Source organism: Tympanuchus pallidicinctus, unplaced genomic scaffold (assembly GCF_026119805.1).
Source record: "Tympanuchus pallidicinctus isolate F22 unplaced genomic scaffold, pur_lepc_1.0 scaffold18, whole genome shotgun sequence".
Classification (NCBI taxonomy): Eukaryota; Metazoa; Chordata; class Aves; order Galliformes; family Phasianidae; genus Tympanuchus; species Tympanuchus pallidicinctus.
The window spans coordinates 8464838-8486367 of record NW_026294699.1 but is presented as its reverse complement, the minus strand read 5'-3'; the positions used below and the strand labels follow the sequence as shown (position 1 = coordinate 8486367).

The window sequence follows — 21530 nt, the reverse complement described above, 5'->3', positions numbered from 1 at the left end:
CCACCAGAGGCTGCCCCTGATGGCATAGGGACAATCCCTCAAAGCAAGAGAGTGCAGTGGGATGGGGTGGCCAAGGGCTGGACTTCTCTCGTGTGACCCCAGTACACGATCTCAGCAGTGCAGTGCCTGCAGTGCTGTGCCCCTGTCGGAAACACTCCTGAGCTTCAGCCATTCTGGCTTCTGCAAGTGAAACATTTGGTTTTGTGACACTTTCCTTAATTATGGGAGCTAATGACAAAACCATTGTGACAAATGACTCAGCTTTTGATAGTGAAGTTAATTAATTCTGAAGTTAGAGTCTCCATCAGAGTATCTGGAAAAACCCGATTAAGAAGTCTGCTTACCCAGTGTGACGTGGGCAGCAGAAACCTCAGTGCCTGTGACAGCCCAGGTGAAACCCTCCCCACCGGGGCCAGGGGGCGATTTGGTCAGAGCAGGGAGAAGAAAGGCTGAGCACGAGCATGGTAAATGCCTCCCTTTTCTCTATCCATCAAAGGCATCTGGGGGAACGCGGCCTCGTTAGTGTTTGAATGAGTGACCAGCAGCAGCTCAGCGTTACACGCTGACCTTCAAGAGCCGTCTCCCTGAAGCCATCTTTCATCTCTTTCATTTGCATTACAATCCTGTTTGCCTCATTATTCGTTATCCGCTTCTTCTTCAAAGAATTTAAATGGAATCAATTAAATTGTGGTGGGTTGGAGGAGCAGCAAACCTTCGATTGGTGCTCGGAGTGATCCAGCTGGATTCAGCCTTCAAAATATCTCTTCATCTACTGCTATTTGTTCCTTTGTTACTTGTATGCTACAGTTGCCTTACAGAATCCCTTTGATCTTCCTCCCTCCCACCGTCCCAGCACACCACGCTCCGCACAGACGCCGCTCTCCCTGTGACCTTGGGAATGGGATTCCCTAATCCCTTCCATGGGCTGCGGCCAGGCTGTCCTTTGGTGCTGCTGTGTTGGGAAGAAGCTGACCTGTACATTGTTCACGGAGCAGCTGGGAACCCTGGGCGCTGGCATGGAGTTTGCTGCCCCGTGTCATCCGCTTCCCTGCGCTGGGCTTGTTTTGTCCTCCCAGTGTATGGGAAAGGGGTAAAAAAGATGCAATTGTGGTGCATGCCAGCAGTGCATGGGAAAGCAGAGGTGTGGACAAAGCAGCACGGCCTTCAGCATGCAGCAGCTGATGGCTATTCACCCGCGTCTCCAGATAATCCACATGCCTCTCATTTGCCCATGCATGGCCGCTCCTGCGTAGCCTGTGCATGTTCCCATGATAGGCAGCCTTAATAAGAGAAGGTTTCTGTTTCTCTCCCCTGCTATTTTTATTGCTATCAAACTGTAGGAAGCCCAGCAGGGAGCTGCAGAGCCGGTAGGCAGCTGCACAGGCGGGCAGCGTGTGAGCCGGACGCACTGCAGACAGCGGGCAGAGAGCTGCTGCACCATGAATACGTCCCAGCAAAGTCCTTATCTCATGTCGCTCCCCCTGTTCTGGGGTGGCCAGAGGCAGCTGAGCCAGTGAGACCACAGCACAGAGAACCAACCCAAACCCAGTTGCACACAGGGTAGGGATGTGCCAATCTCACTGCTGGGTCCCGTTAGCACAGGACTGCACCCAATGCTCCCAAAGCATGTGCAGATAAAAATAATCCATGCGTAGGAGGGAGGAAGGATGAACCTACTTATAGGAAGGGGAAGGATGAAGCCGTGTGCCAAAGGGTCTGCAACCCCCGCCCCTGGGAGCCTGAGGAGCAGGAAGGTGCAGGCAAGGCAAGGTCAGAGCTCAGCAACGCGCTGCATTGCTAACAACCTCAGCTCACCACGGATCAGCATCTCTCTTCCTTCAAGGAAAGAAATCTAATCCAGTGAGGGATTATTTCTGACTACCTTCTTTCTGTCACTTTGCCAGTTTAAAAGCAACAGAGCTTTCATCACTGGAGTTGGAAGGACAAAGCCAAACAGATCTTGGTTTAGGACATTTTTGTCTGCAAGGACTGCTTGTTTTTTCCTGCACAACTCAAATCTTTGCAGCAGACTCTGGATTCTGTTATTTATTTCTGCTTTGCCCAGCTCAGAAGGGCACAGGCCCACAAGCAGGTGCCTGCTGACAGACGAAGCAATGAGCTGCAGGGAGCAGCTGGAGGGGACAGGGATGTGCCATCACAGCAAAGCCCTGCAGAACCTGAGCTGTGTGCCAGGGCAGTAAGGCCCCAAGTCCTTGTTGGCTTCACAGCCCCTTGCACATTCCCTAGGTCCCCCTGTGCTGATGCAAGGGGCAGAGCTCCACGCTCACTCCTGGGCCTGGCTCCGCCGTGCAGTGAAGATTGGAAAGGTGCAGGGCTTGGCAAAGGGGGTCCCATCCAGGGACCACAGCAATTCAAGACATGGACTTTGATTCTGTTGGAGCTCGCTTTGTTAAGAGCCTAGGAAACGGTACATGTGCACCCTGCACACACCTACACACACGATGTTAAAATAACACAATTAAGGCTGCAAAATCCCCCACTCGGAATGCAATTTGCAGCCCCTTCTCTGTAGGTGTGAGATCTTTTTGCTGCCTCCTCTCCGGGGCAGCTGCCCGCGTGCAGGACGGGGGCTGTGCAGGGCGCTGCTGCAGGGCCGCAGGCAGTGGGGGGTGACGTGTGACACGTTGCTGAGGCAGCATCCCTGAGTGGCACCCACCAAGAGCTTGGGTGGATGCTTCTGATCAAGCTTCCCAAGGGCCCACCTCTTCCTCCTCTTCAGGGGCCAATGTCCACCGTTCTATCCCGCTGGTGGAAGTGCAGGGGGGCACAGCTGCACTGCAGCTTTCCTGCTCAGCACGGCAGCAAACACAGCGCAGGGCCCGTGGCAGAGCAGCGCATCAACAGCCATCGCAGCAGCACACGATAGCGTGACGTCGTAATTAGAATGCCCCACCTAATGAGTATGCATAAAGGAGGTGATCTAGGGTTGTGGAAGGTTCTTAATTTTCTTACTTCTCAATACTTCATTTTTTGTAACCTTCATAGTTTTCCGTTTGCATTTTGGAAGTAAACAATTAGCATTTACACGGAGGTGCGTACAAATGGAGCTGGGAAGCACACGCTATGGGGTAAAGCATGCGTTCCCCTGTCTCACACGAAGCCCCTCAAAGACTATTAATCGGAGAGGTGGATATGTTATAGGGCTTCTTCAAAAGGTCGCATGAGTCATAAGCTCATCCAACTGGCTGCAAAAATGTTTGAGAGAGATGAGGAAACAGCAGAGAGAGAGAGAGAGAGAGAGGGTTTTACTGCAGGCAAACAATGAGGAGCGTGATGTGGAAGACATCCCCGGGTTTAATGTCTGTTTCCGGGCCCCCTGCTCTGCTCGGGCACTCGGGCAGGTGATGGACCCGGCTCCCCCGGGCAGGTAGCCGTGCTGGATGCGGGAGGTGGATCTACTGTCGGGGGGAGCCCGGGGCATTGCTGCGGTGTCCCCACCAGGCACACAGGTGTTCGGATCGCGCTCGGAGCAATGTCCCGGGGGGGGCAGCGGTTCCCGACGGCGGGGCAAAGCGGGGCCAGTGGAGTCCCCCCCCCCGGGTTTCGCCCCAACACATCGCCCCCCCAACCCGCCCCGGCTCCGTCCCCTGCGGGGGGAGGTTTCCCGGTGCCCCCCTCCCTGCACACCACCCCTCGCGGCCCGCCCTCCGCTGCCCCCCGCCCCCGCCGCCCCCCGCGGCTGCCTTGGGCCGGGCGGCGCGGGGGAGGCGCCGCGAGAGGCTCCGCGCTCCCCGCCGCGGGCGCACGGCGGAGCCGCTCCGCTCCGCGCCGCCGTCGCTCGGGCCATGCCGGCCGGGAGCCCCGGGGCTCGGCGGCCCCGCGCTGCGCCGCCGCGGGGGCCCGGCTCGGCGCGGGCCGCGGGGGCATGAGGCGCCGGGCGCGGAGAGCGGCGGCGGGCGGCGGCGCCGGCCCTTCCCCTGCGAGCCGCCGCCGTAGGATGAAGCAGCATGAGGATGTGTGACAGAGGCGTCCAGATGCTCATCACCACGGTGGGAGCCTTCGCAGCCTTCAGCCTGATGACCATCGCCGTGGGCACCGACTACTGGCTCTACTCGCGCGGCGTGTGCAGGACTAAGTCCGGCGGCGACAACGACACGAGCCGCAAGAACGAGGAGGTGATGACCCACTCGGGGCTCTGGAGGACGTGCTGCCTGGAAGGTACCGACCGCCCCCGGCCGCCCGCCGGGGCCCGGCCCAAGAAGCTCGGGGGAGGGCAGGGATGCCCCGGACCCCCGCCCCACGTCCGGACCCCCGCCCGGAGACGATGCGCTCGGCGGTGCCGCGCTGCGGGCGGGGGAAACTTTGCGGGCGGCTCCCGCGCGAGGAACACGGGGTGCCGGGGGGGTTCCCCCCGTGTCGGGAAGCGGTGCCGGCTGCGGGCGGCCGCGGTGCGTACCCCGAGCGGCGGCGCCGTGCGGCGGGGCCGGGGCTGGGCGGCCACAGGTTCTTCTCTCTCTCCGGGCCCTGGGGCTGCTTTAACGGGAATCGAGCGGTGAGCGCATCTCTAAGCCGCTCCCGGCGGGGGCTCTGCGGGCACCGTGTTCGCGCCGAGGGTAACACGCTGAGCCCGCGGCCGCCCCCCGGGAGCGGGGCCGGCCCTACGCCGCCGAGCGGCACGGCGTCCTGCTGCTGCCCCGCCGCTGCTCGGCCCTGCGTCCCTCGGGGACCGCGCCCCAAGGCTGCCCCCCCTTCTGCCCTCACGGCTCTGCCCTTGCAGCGGCAGCACCCTCTGTTGTCCCGCAGCTCTGCCTGCTGCTCCGGGGGTGCCGTCAGTCCGAAGTTCCTGGCTGAGATTTGTGTGAGCACCAACAGGCAGCGCTCAAACGTGAGCCTGAGTGGAGTCCAGGTGCTGGCACCTGTGCAGCAAAAAATGGCCGATGGGATCACCCTAACTTTTAAAATGAACAGCAGCATCTGGTGCCCTGCATGCTAATGGGCTGCACTCCGTTCTGCGGCCCTGGGGGTGCCGAGCTCCCCCCACCCCAGGAGAGGATCTGCTGACATGGGGGCAAGCGAGCAGAGCACTGAGCTGCGCCCACTGCCTCAGAAAGTTCTCGGTGAGTCACAGCCACAGCTGCAGGAATACCCTGCGTGCTCCTGTGCTCGGCCCTAGGCCCACTGTAGGCAGTCGAAGCTCTCCTATTGAATCAAGGAGGGTTTGGATCATGCTCTAATTCCATAATAAGTAATTGACAATAATCTGTCTCCCCTCTCAGGCTGAGGGAGCAGAGGAGGCAGCAGACAGGGCTGTGAGAGATGGGATCACTGAAAGCATGAGTAATTTCTAAAATTCTTATTTTTGCTGGCTGTGGTTTTCTTCAGTGAATGTTTTATGTTTCCCTCACTGCCATAAATCACTGCTTTGGAAGGAGCCAGTGCAACCCTGGTCTCTTGGGCACAGCACATTCAGGAAAGGGCTTAGCGCTGAATCACAGATCCTCACCCTGAGCGTGGCACAGGAGGGCAGGGGACACCGAGCTGAGATTTGAGTAGGGAGGTCCCAACTGGGGGTCCAACCCCACCCCACCTTGTGTTGGGGCAGCATGTGGAGCCCAGGTGCCCTGGTGCTGGGGGACATGTTGGTGCTGGGTGCAGGAACACCATGTGCCATGTTCTGCTCAGGGCCATTCCTGCATTAGGGAGAGGAACTCGGGGGAAAGGGGGCAGAGGGGCAAGGCAGCCCCTCCTCCTGGCCGGGGCTTCATCATTCTGCTGCTTCTGTGCATTCATCACATCTAGCTTACAGAATAAGGACTGTTGCATATTGTGAACTCTCTCCCCGTGGTGAACCTGGCCGTGGGGTGCTGGGAGCACGCAGCACCAAGCAGAGCTCTGTGCATTGGGGTGCGCCTGGGCCTGGAGATTTCTGCTGCTGACAGGGGTTTAGCGTGCGCTGCGACAGAGGAATTAAGCGTTGCTCCGCTCCTCGCCTGCCTGCGTGCGTGCAGCGGATTATTGAAATGACCGAGCGGCGCCGGGTGCGCGGCATCGCAGCGCTCTGTGAGCCCACAGCAGCAGCACGCAGCCCTGCGTGGGAGCTGCGTCACGTGGCTGCGCTGAGCCCATGGCAGGAGAGGATAAATCTTGAATGAAGCCGCAGCAGCAGAGCTGTGTGAGGCACCCACGCCGGCAAACACAAATTAGCGGCTGCCTCGACAGCGAGAACCCGGGCAGCGCTCTCCGTTGCTGCGCTGGCACAGCCTTTGCCGTACTGTACGTTGCAGTGTCTGAGTTGCACGCTGCAGGTTGGGGCCGGCTCCCCGGCATCGGGAGGCAGAGGAGGGAGGATGGCAGGGGTGGGGAATGCCGTGCTGGAAGTGCTGGAAGCGGGGCTGCCCCTTCTTCCTCTGGGAACAGGGAACGAAGTGCTTGGTGCTTCCGGAGCACCCTGACTGCTCCTTAGCGCCTACTTAGCAAATGCTCTGATGCCCCACTGGCCCCATCTGTCTGTCCATCCTGCTTTCTTCATCCGTCCTGCCAGGACGTGTCTTTGCCCCATGTGCCCTGCTGACTTCTTGTCCTGGGCTTGGATGGATGCAGGGGACACAGTGTCCCTCTTGCCTGGACCAATTCTCACATCCCACGGTAGCAGCAGGGCCACAATACATGACAGAGCCCATTTCTCCCCACTGAACTCAGAACTTTTCTTAGGTGTTTTTCATCTTCTTAGGGGAGTTTGGCTAAGAGTAAAAATCACTCTTTTGGATGTTGTCAGTGAGCAGCAGAGGGAGGACCGGGACCTGCCTGCCCCAAGTAATTCCCAGAACTGCCTTCACCTTCAGCCAGGGCCCACTCACTGCTCCCACATCTCTGCCCCTCTGCCCCTGCTGTTCTCACATCCCAACCCCATTGCAGCTGGGAATAAACAAACTCAGTCTCTTCTCCAATATGTCACCTCATGGGGCTCCTGCTTTACCTCTTGCACTCTAATTCTGACCAGCTTTCTTCTGCGGGGCACCTCTCTGGTGACTGCTCACCACCTCCCCACACCACTTCTTTGCTGTCATATCCAGCATGGCAACTGCAGCTCCTGAAGGCAAAGCCTTGGCCGTGCCTCTGCGGAATGACTGTGGGTAACTGAGTCCACCTCTGCACCTGTTCCCAGCACCCAACCCTCCTCCATCATTCCTGACTATTGCAGTTGGACTTTTCCCTGCCATTTACACCTTTTATCCACAGTTAATTCATATTATCGTTAATATTTTCCACAAAGACACAGTTGTAGCCCAATGCTGTTTCAGCAGCAGGTCCCACATAGAAACATCTCATTGGAAGGCAATTCACAATCTCTACAGTCTGCTTAATAAAGCACAATACCACTCTTTTACTTCTTCAGGACAGCTAAATCAAACAGCTTGTGGAGCTCTGAGTACGTTACATTAATGCCCTCCTTTGCAGCCCAGCCCATACTGCATGGGAGCAATGCAGCTCTGCTCCCCACAGGGTTGTTCCCACAGCACTGGTGCCACATGCCCCCACACAGCCATTGCCTGTGGGGATCTGCAGGGGCAGATTAACCGTAAAGCCAGCTGTTGTCCTCCAGAAACTCACCAGATTGCAAAGATGAATGAAAATTCCTTTTAGACCTTCAGAAAACTCCTTAGCCTGTCCTCCCAGTGCTACCGGGATGGAGTCCTTCAGCCCCACCAATTCCACGTGCACATTTAAGAGCAGCTGTTCAGCATCCTCCCTGATCCCTGTGGATCCCTGCGGAGACAGAGCTGCTTATCTCCCAGAAGAGCAATACCTGCTGCAGAAATCGTTGGGTGTCACTTCTGCTCGTGACTGACAGCTGTACTGCTGTCTCCCAGCAGTGGTGGGGAGCTCCTTTCTTTCGGCACAACTGAAGAATTTCTCCTTGTATTACTCAACCATGCAGGTTTATTTTAACCTACCCTGTTAGCTTGTATGTTCAGCCATGTGCATGTGATAACCGCTGTTTCCAATAGCAGGAGTCCCAGTTTTGGACTCTTTTAGTTGCAATTTTGAGTCTCTCTCTCCAGCAGTATCTAGCAGGGTGCAGGGAACTCCTGCCATGGTTCTCCACCTGCAGGGGTGGCTCTGCACTCTCCTCTCCTCCTGGCTGTGCCCACAGCTCCTCTGGACTCTGCAGAGCAGAGCTGCTCACACTGAAGGCGGCCGTGGGCAGTTAGCAGCTGCTGCTGGCCAGCCACCAGCTCCTGGAGCCTCACAGCCCTCTGAGGGAGGCCAAACAGAGAATTTCCCCAAGGTGACAGCAATATTGTTTCTGTTAGAAAGTTATTATCTTTAATTTTTAAAAGCGCCAAGCAAATGTCCGTGAGATTGCAATCAGCCATGATGGAGCACATTTTTGTGCTATTCATTATCAGCAGGTATTTAAGGAGCCGCTCATCCTGTTCTTCTGTCTGGATGCCATCTGTGATGGGCTCTCAGCAACACTCTGGCTGCCATTTAACACCTCTCCGTGGTGCTCACAGCCCCACTCGGCTGCAGTATCTGCGCTGGGGGTGAGTGGAGCAAAGGCCTCTGCCCCCATGCAGGGAGAGGCAATAGTGCAACAGGAATTAGATACAGAGGCACCTCAAATGGCAGCAATGGGGGAGGGTGAGGAGGGCACGTTTCCCATGCCCTGATGTAGTTTACACTCTGCAGGTTTAACCCCATCCTTCCTGCCCCCAAGGAAAAAGGTATGTGGGGATGGGCAGGGCTTGCGCCTAGTGCTGGGGGCAGAGATGGGTTAGGCAAAACTGCTGAGCATGGGACTCAGGTCAGATCTCTGACTTGGGCACCCCTACCCTTCATCTTGTTGAAGGTTATATTGCATACGCATTCATTACGCTCCTCCAATGGTGATGGCAATCAGACTGCCAGACCCCTGGCCTACTCCACACCCCTGTTTCTGTACCAAGAGCCATAGGAGCCTTTCTAGGCCAGAGCTGGGCCACAGCATATCCTGCTGCCATTGGAGGATCCCACTCTGCTCGTGCCCCAGCTCTGCTCTGAGATGGGTGTGTGGAGCAGCGGGCACAGCGCTCACCTCGTGGGATGTGCAGCAGCTGTCAGCACACCGCTCCCATCGTCTGGGGCAGCGTGGGGAGCCAGCTCCCACATTGCTGTGAGCAGCACGTGAGGAGTGAATGTATGCTGCGAGCAGCTCGGGAGCAGGCGTTTTATTGCTGCATAGGCGTGGTGCAGAGTCTGTCATCTCGAGAGCTGCTCCTGTTTAATAGAGGTGGAAGGCTGAATCTGAATGAGGCTCAAAGTGTTGTTTTTTTCCATGCAAGGTCACTGTCTCCATTACGGCTGTAAATAACTGGTGATGGCTCACAGAGGCAGCCAGCCCAAGCGCTGGGGCAGCCACCATGATGGTGCCAGGTCTCTGTGCCCTGTGTCTGTGCGCTGGCCAGGCAGCGGGAGAGCAGCGTTGCTGCGCAGTGCAGGGTTACATGGCTGCTGGTGAATCACTTCTCTTCCCACGAGCTTTCTGCCTTTCATAATTTGCAGCTGGAAGAAGGTCTGGGTGAGTTCACTGGTGTTGGTCCCAAGGGGGACGCACAGCCCCTCTGCTCTGCTTAGTGGGGTGCAGTCCCTCTGACACAGCCACAGCCCTCTGCAGTGCCCACCCTGCTTGGGATGAGGTGAGGTGACACAGCCGTGATGGGCACCTGGCTCGGTGCTTCTGGCACTATTCACATGGTTCTCACCATGGATTTTTAATAAACACGAGGTGTACTTTGTAAATAGACATTGACATCTTTTTTCAGGAAGATCAAAATTGCTCTCAAAATTCTGTAACTGTGCTGAAATCCCATGGAAGAGAACTCCTTGCAGCTGTGCTTGGCTGCATTTTGGCTTGGGGCTTGGTGCTGGGCTGCAGGTCTCCACTTTCCCTCCTCGGGGCTCTGCTCTGCCTGATGCTGCACGTGGTGTTGTGGCTGCTTGTTGAAGGATGAGCACCCCGGGGAGCACATCGTGCTGTGTAGTCCTCCAGTTATAATGAGGCACAGCTCGCTCCAGGGAGCACAGCAGTGAGCATCCCAAGGTGTTCCTTTGATTTAGAAGACACCAGCTGTGGTAAGGAGTGACAGTACTGGGGTGACAGCTGCTGTCCTCGCTCCATGCTTGTGCACACTGGAGTTCTGCAGAGGCGACGTTCTGGCATTGCCTCACAGGCACTGCTCATGGGGTGAGCCCAGTCTTGGTGGCTCGGGTGCTTTGTGCATCTCCTTATTCGATGATTATGTTCCCTACCCACTATCTGATATAGAGGAGTGTTTTTCAAAATAAGTTCAAAGTAGGGAATTCTCCATGCTTCATGCTGTCCAACATCCTTTGGACTGGTTGTATTAGAGGTGGATGGTACAGAAATACTCCTTATGGTCATTTCCTGAAGCAGAGGCACACTGTGCCTACACATTTTCTCAGCAGAATTACTGGGCGATGGCTGCAGACCTGCTGGGGACAGAAGGAGAAGTGGTGCAGCAGTTGTGTGAGGAGAACTGATTGGAACAAATGCTGCAGGGCTGTGGTGACCAGGTGCCCTGATGCTAACGGGTGCATAACCCAGGCTGCTGCACGTTCGTTGGGCTGCACACCTGGCTGTGGCCACCAGGAGCATTAGTGGTAGAGCTGCAGGGTCCTTCCAGCAGTGCTTGTGCTGGAGCTGCACTGTCCCGTGCTCAGCACCAAAAGGAGCTCCTGGGGGTGGACTGTAATTGCAACAGGGCTTTGCTCCCTGCTGGAATGTGTGCGATGACAGCTGGGTTGTGCTTGCCTCCCTAACCCCTGCAGAATTCACTCGCGCACTGGCTGACTGCATTTGACAGGCTTGAAAATATCAGGGTTTGTTCGCAGTCATCGTGCAGAGAAGCAGGAAGAATTATTATGGCTGCTGAGCAGGTAATGCTGCATGATGCTGTTCTCAGATACTGCGTGCTCCTTATCTCCTGACACCACAACCCGCGGACAAAACCCGGCACTGCTGGGCTGCCGCCAACCCCACGTGAGGTGATGGGGAGCTGTGTTTGATCACACAGAGAGCGGGGTCAGGCCGCCAGGTGGGCAGGGCAAGGCAGGGAGCAGGCAGGCAAGCAGCAGGCAGGGGCAGGGGCTGCAGCCCAGCAGTGGGAGGGCATCATGCATCACTTGGCATCGAGCAGTTCGTGTCCCATGCATGGGGCATGAATGGGGCAGCAGCTCAGGGCGGTGTGGGAAGGAGCAGTGATTCAGCCTGAGCACAGTGCAAACAAAAGGTGTGTGAGGGTGACATTTGTGCTCGTGCCTGGCGGATGCTCACTCTTGCAGTTTGTTTGGTAACTGTCCCACTGTTGTACTTTTTGTTCTTGCTGAAAATGTAAAGGAAGGGGGAAGACCCCCCCACGCCCCGAAGGTTACCAGTACTGTTATTGAAGTGTTCCTGATTTTCACTTGTGCTAAGGGACCTTTGCCATGTCCTCGTGTCCTGCACAGCCCCCCGGTGCCAGCACTGCCTTAAGGTGAGCAGGGAGCCCAGAGCACCCTGTGCCACCCAGCTGCTGTAACCCTACCTCTGGCAGCTGTCCGGGCTCTGATGCAGCAGTGGTGGTTGCATCATTGCTGCCAGCACACAGAGATTCAGGGGGTGCTGTGCCCTGGGTGCCTGCTCAGTGTGAGATCTCTAAGGCAAGGGAAGAATCAAGACCCAAGTCTTCCACCTTTCAGTGTCCTTTCAGCAACTAAAGGAGGGCTGTTAGAAAGAAGGGGAGAATCCGTAGCAGGATCTGTTGGGATAAGACAAGGGGAAATGATTTCAAACTGCAAGTGAGGAGATTGAGATTGAGCTCAGCCTGTAGGATGCTCCCAATAAACGGGGAGTGAAGCTGCAGTGTTGCTCACCAAGCGCTGCTCATCCCCCCCTGGGGCTGCAGCCCTCTGCACCAAACAGAGTTGTATGGATATGTCTGCTTTCAGCACTTCAGCTGAAACCTTGGAATGCTTCCGTTGTTAGGGGGATGTGAGAAGGAGAATAATAATAATTTTTTTAAAAAGGGGGTGTTTGAGTGGCAATCCCATATCTGAAGCTGAAGTGCTTAGCTTCGAATCAGTGCTACATGAGAAAGAAAAAGGAAATTTAATATCACTTTTGCAAGGAAAACACCCTGCCGAGCCTCCTCCCGGGCTAAATGTGCTTCAGAGATTGACTGTGCGGCTGTAAAAACTATCGATGAACTGTAAACATGAAAAGATCACCCCGCTCGTGGCCTGTCAGAAGCATTAGGTTGGAAATGCTCTGTGCTCCGCTCCAGCATGACTCACCGAGTCCTGAGCAAATGTGTTTATTTGTAAAGATCCCTCTTTCAGAAATAGTGACCTTTTTAATGCCTCATGCAGCGAGCTCAGAAATTCTAAATTGCCTTTTGGCATCTTCCTGGCCTCGCTGAAGCTCTGGCAGTGCTTTCCGTGGCGATTTACATATTTTTAGCCTTGATGTTCTGCACTGCTTGACTCCTCTGAGGAGCGATTTACCTCTCGTAGCTCTCAGAAAGAGGTGGAGGAGCTCTTTTGGAACCTCCTTCCCTCCTGCACAGCCCTCCTGCGCCGGATCCCTGCTCGCCCGTGTGCCCCGCGTCGGGGAACGACGTCGTGATGGTTTCTGTGCTCTTTCTCGATGTCCCCTCAGCGCTCCGCAGTTCCGAGCTGCTGATTTAAATGCGGATCCCCTCTCTCCCTTTTGTTGGGTGCGCTTTTGTTTTCGTGGCTGTTTGCATACTAACCGGGCGGCTTTCCGATTGATGCAAGCTCGTGTCTCAGTTGTGAAATTTGGGGGTAAAACACTCTTAAGTCATCCTCTATTCACAGCTGTGCTTTTATGCTTAAGTCCATTCTGACTGCTTGGGCTCATAACTGTTTTTTTCCTGTGAACTGGCCGGTAAAACTCTGCAAATAAACGATAGCGCCTGAACTTCGCTCTGTTTGCCCATAGGAACTGTAATCAAGCCTTGATCACCACGACCTGAGCCGCATTTCTTAATGTCTTGATCCATTCCCTTTCAGCTGTCGGCGCAGAGCCCAAAGGAGCACTGCCTGAGCGAGGGGCCGTGCTTCAGAGCTATGAAATTGGCATTTAAGGGTTTTGGGGAGTTCGCTGGACACTTTAATACGGGCAGAGTGAAACCTCCCACTTCCATCCTCATGCAGCCTCCTCTCCTACTTGTTATAAACGGGCATTTCAGCAGCCGCTGCTATGATGTGTCCTTTGGTGCAGCTCTGGGGCTGCAGCAGGCACAGAGCACAGCGTCTCCTACACCCTCTCTGTGTTATCTCTGGTTAAACATCTGGTTAAACTCCTCTGATCCTCACACGGAGGATCCCTAGGAGGTCTGTGCACTCCTGACACTTGTTTTTCCCACCTCATCCTCTCTGGATGGGTTTTACCACCGATTTTAGCATTCTAGTTGTGTGAATCGCCCCGTAGGGTTCAGAGATGCTGAGTGAGTCAGATGGACTCCCATAAATGAGCTGGTCCTAGCCCTCTGGTGTGTTACCCCAGCTCGCAGCCATGATGTGCAGGCAATTACCGCTCTGCCCTTTGCTCCTTGACACATTCCCCCCCTCCCCGCCTTGATGTGGTGCTCCACTGCACCCTGCCTCCTCCTCCCCACTCTGCTGCAGGCTTACAGGCTGCGGGGCCGGGGGCAGCTCCGGCTGGGGCTGTGAGACGGTGCCCCTGTGCCCCTGAACCTCGTGGCTCCCACTGAGGACAGCTCCAGAGCCGCTGTGCTGCAGGGACATGCAGAGGGCAAAGAGAAAAGGAGAGAAAAAGGCATCCCAGAAACACAGAGGTTGTGCAGAAATAAGAGGGAAGAAAAGGGTGTGAGTTGCAACAGGTTGGGTGGAAAGCTGGCAGAAGGCAGCAGAAATGGTGGGGAGGAGCCCCACGGGGGACATGGGCTCAGATCCTGTCCGTGTGTATGTGTGTGTGCTGCAGGAGCGCTCAGCCCCGGCTCCTGCCTGCCTCTCTCTGTCATCATCTCTGTGCTGGTGATTTTTTCAAATTCCTACAGTTGTATTAATTTAAAAGGATAAACTCAATCAGCGAAGCTCATTACTTTCCATCTCGTGGCTTATTTACATGGATTCTGGCTGCTCCAGCCCTCACTTTGCTATCATAGGAACGTCAATTACTTTTTACAATAAAAATCAATGCTGTTGAAACAAGAAATGTTCTCCTACAAAATGCCACAGAGCTGCCCCAGCCCAGTAGTGGCTGCCATGTGCCTCATGGCAGGTGGCTGAATTCACCCTCTCCCTCGCCAGAAGGAGTCTTCATGTTCCTGCTCCTACCCATGGTCCTCATCCCACTCCACTGCAGGATTGGGCCGGGGGGGGGAAGGGTAGATGTCATTGTAGGGCCTCTCTGGTCCTTAACGAGCTCCAGTGATGGAGAAGGAAACCTGGGGGGTGGCCTGGAGGCAGCTCTGGTGCATTACCTGATTGCTTCTATCGTGAGAACACCAAAGCTGAGCCCTCAAAGAGTGCCAGAAATTATCCATCCTTTTCAAACTTTTTTCCTCCTCTATTATTCAGAATTGTTTTGCTTTTCTGAACTGCCTTGTGTAGGTTGTAGCAACCCCACAGATTCCAGAATGGGAGATGATGAGTCACTGTCAAAATGTAGATTTTTTTTTTCCTTTTTTTTTTCTCCCTTTTAGCAATGCTGAGGGAATAAAGTCTGTGACACTCGGGCGCTGGCACTGCCTGCAGCAGCAGCATCTCTCAGCAGCCGTGATACAGAGCCTGGCTCTGCCCAAGGGGACACCCAGATCCCACCAGGCACTGCCCAGCCCTGAGCTATGGGATCATCGCTGGGCACGGGGCTGTCCCTGTGTTTTGTTGCCCACATTCAAGTTCCTGTCTGAGCCAGCATCTGCCCATCCAGCTCTGCAACCACGCTGCTGCCTCTGCCACCTTCTTGCAGTTGCACTCCGTTAGTTTGACTTGGGGATTTTCCACTGTTTTTTTTTTTTTTAAGGGTAAGAAAAAAAAAAAAAACCTTCAGAAAATACATATCTGTGTAGGTGACAGCTGAGACACCATCCACCACCAGAGAGGGGGAGAGGGTGTGAAGGAGGGGGAGCCACATCCCATGCCATTGCCCTGCTGGGGACCTGGCACCGGGCCACTGCGGGGAGCAGGGATGCTCAGGAGGGCTGTGATGCTGGGGAAGCAGTGTGCCAAGCTGCAGGGAACCCATCTCAGCACAGCAATGTAGAGCACAGGGCTTTTCCCAACCGTTGCACACACTAATCTTAGTTCAGCAGCTCGCCAGCAGGGTTCGTGTAAGCAGATGCCTTGTGAGAAGGTGGCAGGCTGCAGTCTGAAGGACCACAAAGCCTGTTTCAGAATGAGAAAACACCAGCCCTAAACCTGCTGTGTCCTCATCGCTTTGCATCGAGTGCACAGGGAGCAGCGCTCGGGCAGGCAGTTCTCAGCCCGGTGGCACCACGTGAAACTGGGGAAGAGAAGGAGAAAATGAATCCTTCCAACTCTGCAGACATCTGGGTGGTGGGCGGGAGGTAAAAAAAAAAAAAGAAAAAAAAAAAAAGAGAGAGAGAGCTCTGGAGTTTGGATTCCTGGGAAAGTCTTGCTGGGAGCTGGGTGCCTGAGCACCTCCGAGGTGTGCTGCAGGCACACAGCACAGAGTGCTGCAGCTGAGCTCCAGGCTCTGTTCTCCTGTGGGTGGTGAATGCCAGAGGGCTCAGGGCACCACGGCCATGTCCCTACGCCATGCAGGTTCAGCCGGATGGGCTGTCTGTAGCTGAACTCCCCAGGCAGAGCCAAGTGCTGGGCCTGACCTGGCAGCCGGACTGTGGCTTCCGCTGGGCTGAGCCCACTAAGGGAAAGGCTGGTGGGAGCTCTGTTCTCACTGAAGAGCAGTGTTAGCTCATCTTCCCAAGCCCAAGTTGTGCTTTGCACACTGAGCAGCTGCAGTGATCTCTGAAAGCTGTTCCACTGGATGAAAAATAATGAGGTGTTAAAACCACAACCGGAGCTCTTTGCTCTTCTGGCTGCTCAGGTGAGGGGCTGTGTCCCTGACTGTTAACACCGCTGGCACTGTGAGAACAGTGCTTTTCCCAGCCCCCTCCCGTGGCCCTCTCTGGGGAAAGGGCTGTGAGGGGAAACGGACCTGAGATAAAATCAATTAATTGCCTTTGCATTCTCTGATAAATGCAGCGCAGAGAGTGCCTACATCGAAATACAAATGAACTAAACCAGCAGCAGCAGAAGGCTGAAAGGAAACATCGCCCCGGGAGCAGGGGGAGCAGAGGACAGCATGAGGGTTGTGTGCAGTGGGGGGCTGCAGTCTGGGGGGTAAAGGGGGCTGAGGAATTGCCTGGAGCACAGGGTGGAGGGAATGCAGTCCAAAATGCTGAATGCAAAATGTGTTCTGTGAGTTCATCTCTTCCAGGTTTGCTGTTCCTTACAGGCAGGGCTGCCATGAGAGCAAGTCAGTGGACAGAGGCTTTTCACAGCCCATGGTCGGGTTCTGTCGCACCACAGTGCTGTCCTGCAGGGTAGAATGAAGGGACATGGAGCAAGCAGCAGCATGAGGGCAGCTCCTCCCAAGGAGAGATGGGAGTTGGGGGCACTCAGCATTGTATTTGTTTGGAGTTTGGGACATTTTTGGTGTGTCGGGTGACTAAACAGTCACCATGGTAACAGTCATCAGTTAATGAACAGAATGGAGTAAAGGATCCGACATAAATGTCAGCGCGTGAAATAGATGCGGCGGGGCGGCAGCGTGGGGCGTGCGGTGCCATGCCCCAAAGGATGGGGCTCAGAGCTGGGGCTGAGGGGTGTGGGGGCCCTGAAATGCTGCCCCTAAGCATGGGCAGCAGGCAGGAACTGGTGCTCAGTCCTGCAGCTGAGCAAAGGCTCTGGGCCAGCACTGGAAAAGTCACTTTTTTGTGTGTGCATTATTTGTTTGCTTTTCTTGATTATTTTTTTAAGTCACTCTCTGTTGCAAAAGAAGTGTTTTGGTGGGTCAGAAAGCACTGAAGCAGAGAGGTTGCAACTTCAGCTGGGGAGGGGAGTTGGTGCAGCACAGCTGTGTGCATTCTCCTGCTGCTCAGTGCTTCGCTCCTGATGGAGCTGTGCTGTTGGGTTGCACCGGGGAAGGCAGAGCTGCATGGGCAGAGCAGGGCTGGAGCTTCACTGCTGTCAAGGCACTTAGAGAGACAGAACTGTGCTGGAACCTTGGCTCTTCCACCAGCTAACCCATCCCTGGTTGAGACTAGGGATATGTCATGGTGGGACCTGGTGTCAGGGTGCTGGCATTTGGTGTGGTCCCAAAGCTGGGTGACAGCTGGGAAGGAAGGAGAGAAATACAGTGGGCAGTGCGTGGGGCAGAGCATGGCTGATGGGCACAGGACGAAGGAGATGCAGGAAGCCAGGAGCTGGGAAGGAGGAGGAAGAGGTGGCTGTGCCACATGTGCTGTCCTTGCCATGCCCAGTGCTGCCTGCCCCAGCGGTGCTGCCCATTCTCAGCCTCCCCTGCGCCCGCAGTTCCCAAAGCAACAGGAGCAGGCGCTTCCCCCTCTGATGCCGCGTCTCTGCTCCAATGACAGCTTGCCACCTCCAGAGCTTCATTGCCAGGCTTTAATTGATGCCTGTCATGATGCTCAGCTCCCCCAAGCCCAGAGCTGGATCTGATGAGGATGGGGTACGGTAGAAAGCAGCATGACTTGCAATGGCTTTGGGTAGGCCAGGAGTACATGGTGCATCTGTATGGGAGAAGAGAGGTCCCCAGGACCTGCACTGGGTCAAACTTCATGTGAGCATTGGCTGCTTCAGGCTGGAGCCATAACCCAAATGGAGACAGCTGCAGGATCCCTCCTGCCCCATCCTGAGCTTTCATTTCAGAGAAGACATGCTCCATGCCTCAGTTTTCCCATGCATAACATCAGGAACAACATTTATCAACACCTGTGCACACTCCTGCATTAATATTTGCTGCTCACTTTGGAGACAGCAGCTCTGTGGGTCCTGCAGGCTCTTTTCCCTTGCTCGCTTCCTGCACCACTCTGCTGTGCATCACCTGGCAGGAGTGGGCTCATCCTTGGCTTCTCCCTTCTGTGGCACAACCACATCACTTTGGCACAGGAGAGAGCTGAGCCCTGAATCACAGCAAGGAATGAGCCAAAGCAAACAGGCAGACACTTAGAGCCGAAATGCTTTTGTTTTGCTTCAGAGGCAGGAGGGGAGGGAAAAACCAAAAAAAAAGAAAAAGAGCCTTTTTTTCCTAGTGTGAACTGGGAGGCCACCAGGTGCAGAGGATCAGCTGCCCCAGGCACTCCCAGCAGCTGTGTGGATCTCAAGGCCCCACCTTGTGTCTCCCCAGGAACCTTCCGAGGAGTCTGCAAGAAGATCGACCACTTTCCTGAGGATGCGGACTACGAGCAGGACACAGCTGAGTACCTCCTCCGTGAGTCTGCTGCCCCACACATTGCCCAGAGCCCCAGGGTCTCAGCATGGACTCCCGGTGCTGGGATGAGGCCAATTCCCTCCAGCACCTTCTGAGCCCTTTGTTCAAATGTGAGGCACAAAGGTGCAAACTGACAGCCGCTGGGAGAAGTGAGCACGCACAAGGCATACCCTGACTGAGCAGGGAATGCAAGTGTGCAATGCCCAACTTGTCAGCAAACAACCCCGTGTCAGGCTGGAAAGTTTGCATGGCACATTGAGTGGGCACCACAGGCACAGTGACCCCCCAGCAGTGCTGCAGCTCTGTAGGGAGTGCTGTACTGTGCACCCGCCTAGGGAGGAATGTCTCTAATGGAGTTGGTTTGCCATTTTAGTAGATGAGCATTTAAGCTCTTCTCCCACCCCCTCCCACAGTTAAAACAAAAAAAAAGAGTCTATTTTAAAGCCCCCAGAATGGCATTTTAATGGGGCTCCTCTGTATTACTGTGCATTTAATATGGGCCCTAAGAGAGGCATGAGAGCCCAAACCAAGGCACAGCATATTTTAGGTGCCTTTGTTTTAGCAGCAGGGAGGGATTTGCTGCATTAATTGCTCTTTGCAGTCAGTTTGGAGGCTGAACTTCTGAAAGAGTGAAAAGACAAGACCCCTCTTTAAGTAGTAACTCCTGAGATCTGATATCCATAGGGCTATAGCAGCAGCCTGTGTGCCAACCTAGGGTCCTTCAGCCTGTGCCCTGTCTTTACGCCACAGGTGCTGTCAGAGCCTCCAGCATCTTCCCCATCCTCAGTGTGGGCCTGCTCTTCTTTGGGGGGCTGTGCGTGGCAGCCAGCGAGTTCTACAAGAGCAAACACAACGTCATCCTCAGCGCCGGCATCTTCTTCGTTTCAGCAGGTGATGGGCTCTGGGCTTGCTGGGGAGCACAGAGGCTGGGGGCAGGTTCGGGTCCCCAAGGCCAGCAGCACAGGGGGCTCAGCTGTGGAGCTGTCCCAGAAGCAGGGGGGAAAACCCACACAGTGCCACTGAGAGTCCAACACAGGGCAGGTTGTGCGGGATCTGCCCTCAGCCCTGTGAAGCCTGCAGTGCTGGGCAGCAGGTGGAGGGGCTGCTGCAGATTTCCTGCAGAGCAATACCATCAGGGCTGCTCCTCTCTGTGCACAGCTCCCCAGTGCTCCCACTGATTATCTTACGACAATGTCTTTGTCTCAAGGAACTGCTCTATTCTGTGTTTTTCTTCTCCCCACAAAGAGACAAATTACTCTCCCTCTCCTGGCTGGAAGAAGCCGCTGATGCAGATGAGAAAACAACAGAAAAAAACATAATCGATTCATTAAGTAAATACAGAAATGCATTAGCAGCTTCCCAGCTCTGAAGCTCTGCTGGCAGTGCAGAAATTGCCCAAAACCCAAAGAAAGTCTTTGGGCTCTGTCAGGAACTGAGAGACGGAGTCACTTTGCTTCGTGCAGGTGGGAACTGGGGCTGACCCTGTAGGGATGCTGCTGGTCCCATCCCTCTCCTCCTCCCGCAGGTCTCAGCAACATCATCGGGATCATCGTCTACATCTCAGCCAACGCGGGGGACCCGGGGCAGAGCGACTCCAAGAAGAGCTACTCCTACGGCTGGTCCTTCTACTTTGGTGCGCTGTCCTTCATCATCGCCGAGATGGTGGGGGTGATCGCCGTGCACATGTACATCGAGAAGCACCGCCAGATCCGCGCCAGGTCCCACTCGGAGCTGCTGAAGCGGTCGGCATTCACCCGCCTGCCCCCCTACCGGTACCGCTTCCGCCGGCGGTCCAGCTCGCGCTCCACCGAGCCGCGCTCCCGGGACATGTCGCCCATCAGCAAGGGCTTCGGCACCATCCCCTCCACCGACATCTCCATGTTCACCCTCTCCAGGGATCCCTCCAAGGTCACCATGGGGACGCTGCTCAACTCGGAGCGGGACCACGGTTTTTTACAGGTCCACAACTCCATCCCCAAAGAGTTTAAGGAGTCTTTGCACAACAACCCGGCCAACAGACGAACCACGCCGGTCTGAGCCCCGCCGCCGGGCACGTGTACAGAGGTGTTTTGTCAGGCTGCATGACATGATCCTCGTGACGGTGTAACCCATGAAACCCCACTTTTAAGGACACCCCAACGAGCTCCCCATGCCCCTTTCCCCAGGTGCCACCCTGGGGGGACGCGGGGCTGGGACGTGCTGTCCTGGTGGGCACAGCCCCAGCGCCCAGAGGGCAGGTTGGGGGATTCCCAAAGTCACCATCGTTAATGTTGATAATAACCGCAGTGTTCCCTTAGCTGTATGTCCCACTGGAAATGCTGGCGACAGCCCTGTCTGTGAGAACCCCGTCGGGTCATTACTCCCAGCGGAACGCCTGGAGCCCAGAGCTGGCTGCTCTGCTCATGGTCTTGAAACCGCGTCCCGTTGTGGTGGGTGGAGTGATCGGGATGGGCTTCTTTATGGTGTTTCGTGCATGCATTAAATAGCTTGGAATTCAATTTTGTCATGTCAGGTTGGAAGAAACATCCTTTTGCAATTTTCTGTGGTCATGAAAGGGCTTCTTTCTTTCCTCCATTCTTTCTTTCTTCCTTTTGGTGCATTCAGACCATGAATGGACTCAGGAGCAAAATTTCTCCAATGACTGGTAGCAATTAGCCAGCATTTAATTAACCTCTAAAGTTGCAAGAAAATGAAATAATTCCTGAAAATTAATACCCTCTCAGCCACAAGTTACTGTCTGGGTACAACAGAGGAGGCTACACTTGACCTGGTCACGCTGAGAAGAAGCTGGGATTAGGACTGGGCCTTGGCTGTGGTTGGTGTGCTGATGGTGTGTGGTTCTATAATGAATACGACCAGGAGATGAATGGGAAAAATAACAATAAAGTCATCCAGTTTGGCAAGCAAGTTCCTTGGCTGGATAGGTGGTGTGTGCTGTGCTGTGTCACCAGGGATTGTGCACAGCATCTCATTGGAGCTGCACCCCATGCAGCTCCAAGCTCTCCCACGGGGCTGCTGGGGGATGCCGGGGGGCTGCATGGGGAAGGGGCTACGCTGGGTCCTG

The 21530-nt window shown here is 55.3% G+C and overlaps 1 protein-coding gene across 1 annotated transcript; it reads left to right on the top strand.

The window, feature by feature from the left end:
- Positions 1-3884: 3884 nt before the first annotated feature.
- CACNG3 (calcium voltage-gated channel auxiliary subunit gamma 3) lies at positions 3885-21373 on the top strand. Its single transcript, XM_052680136.1, has 4 exons — positions 3885-4179; positions 18383-18466; positions 19217-19357; positions 19992-21373. The coding sequence occupies exons 1-4, from the start codon at positions 3969-3971 to the stop codon at positions 20501-20503; spliced, it is 948 nt and encodes a 315-aa protein (XP_052536096.1). The 5' UTR covers positions 3885-3968; the 3' UTR covers positions 20504-21373.
- Positions 21374-21530: the final 157 nt, after the last annotated feature.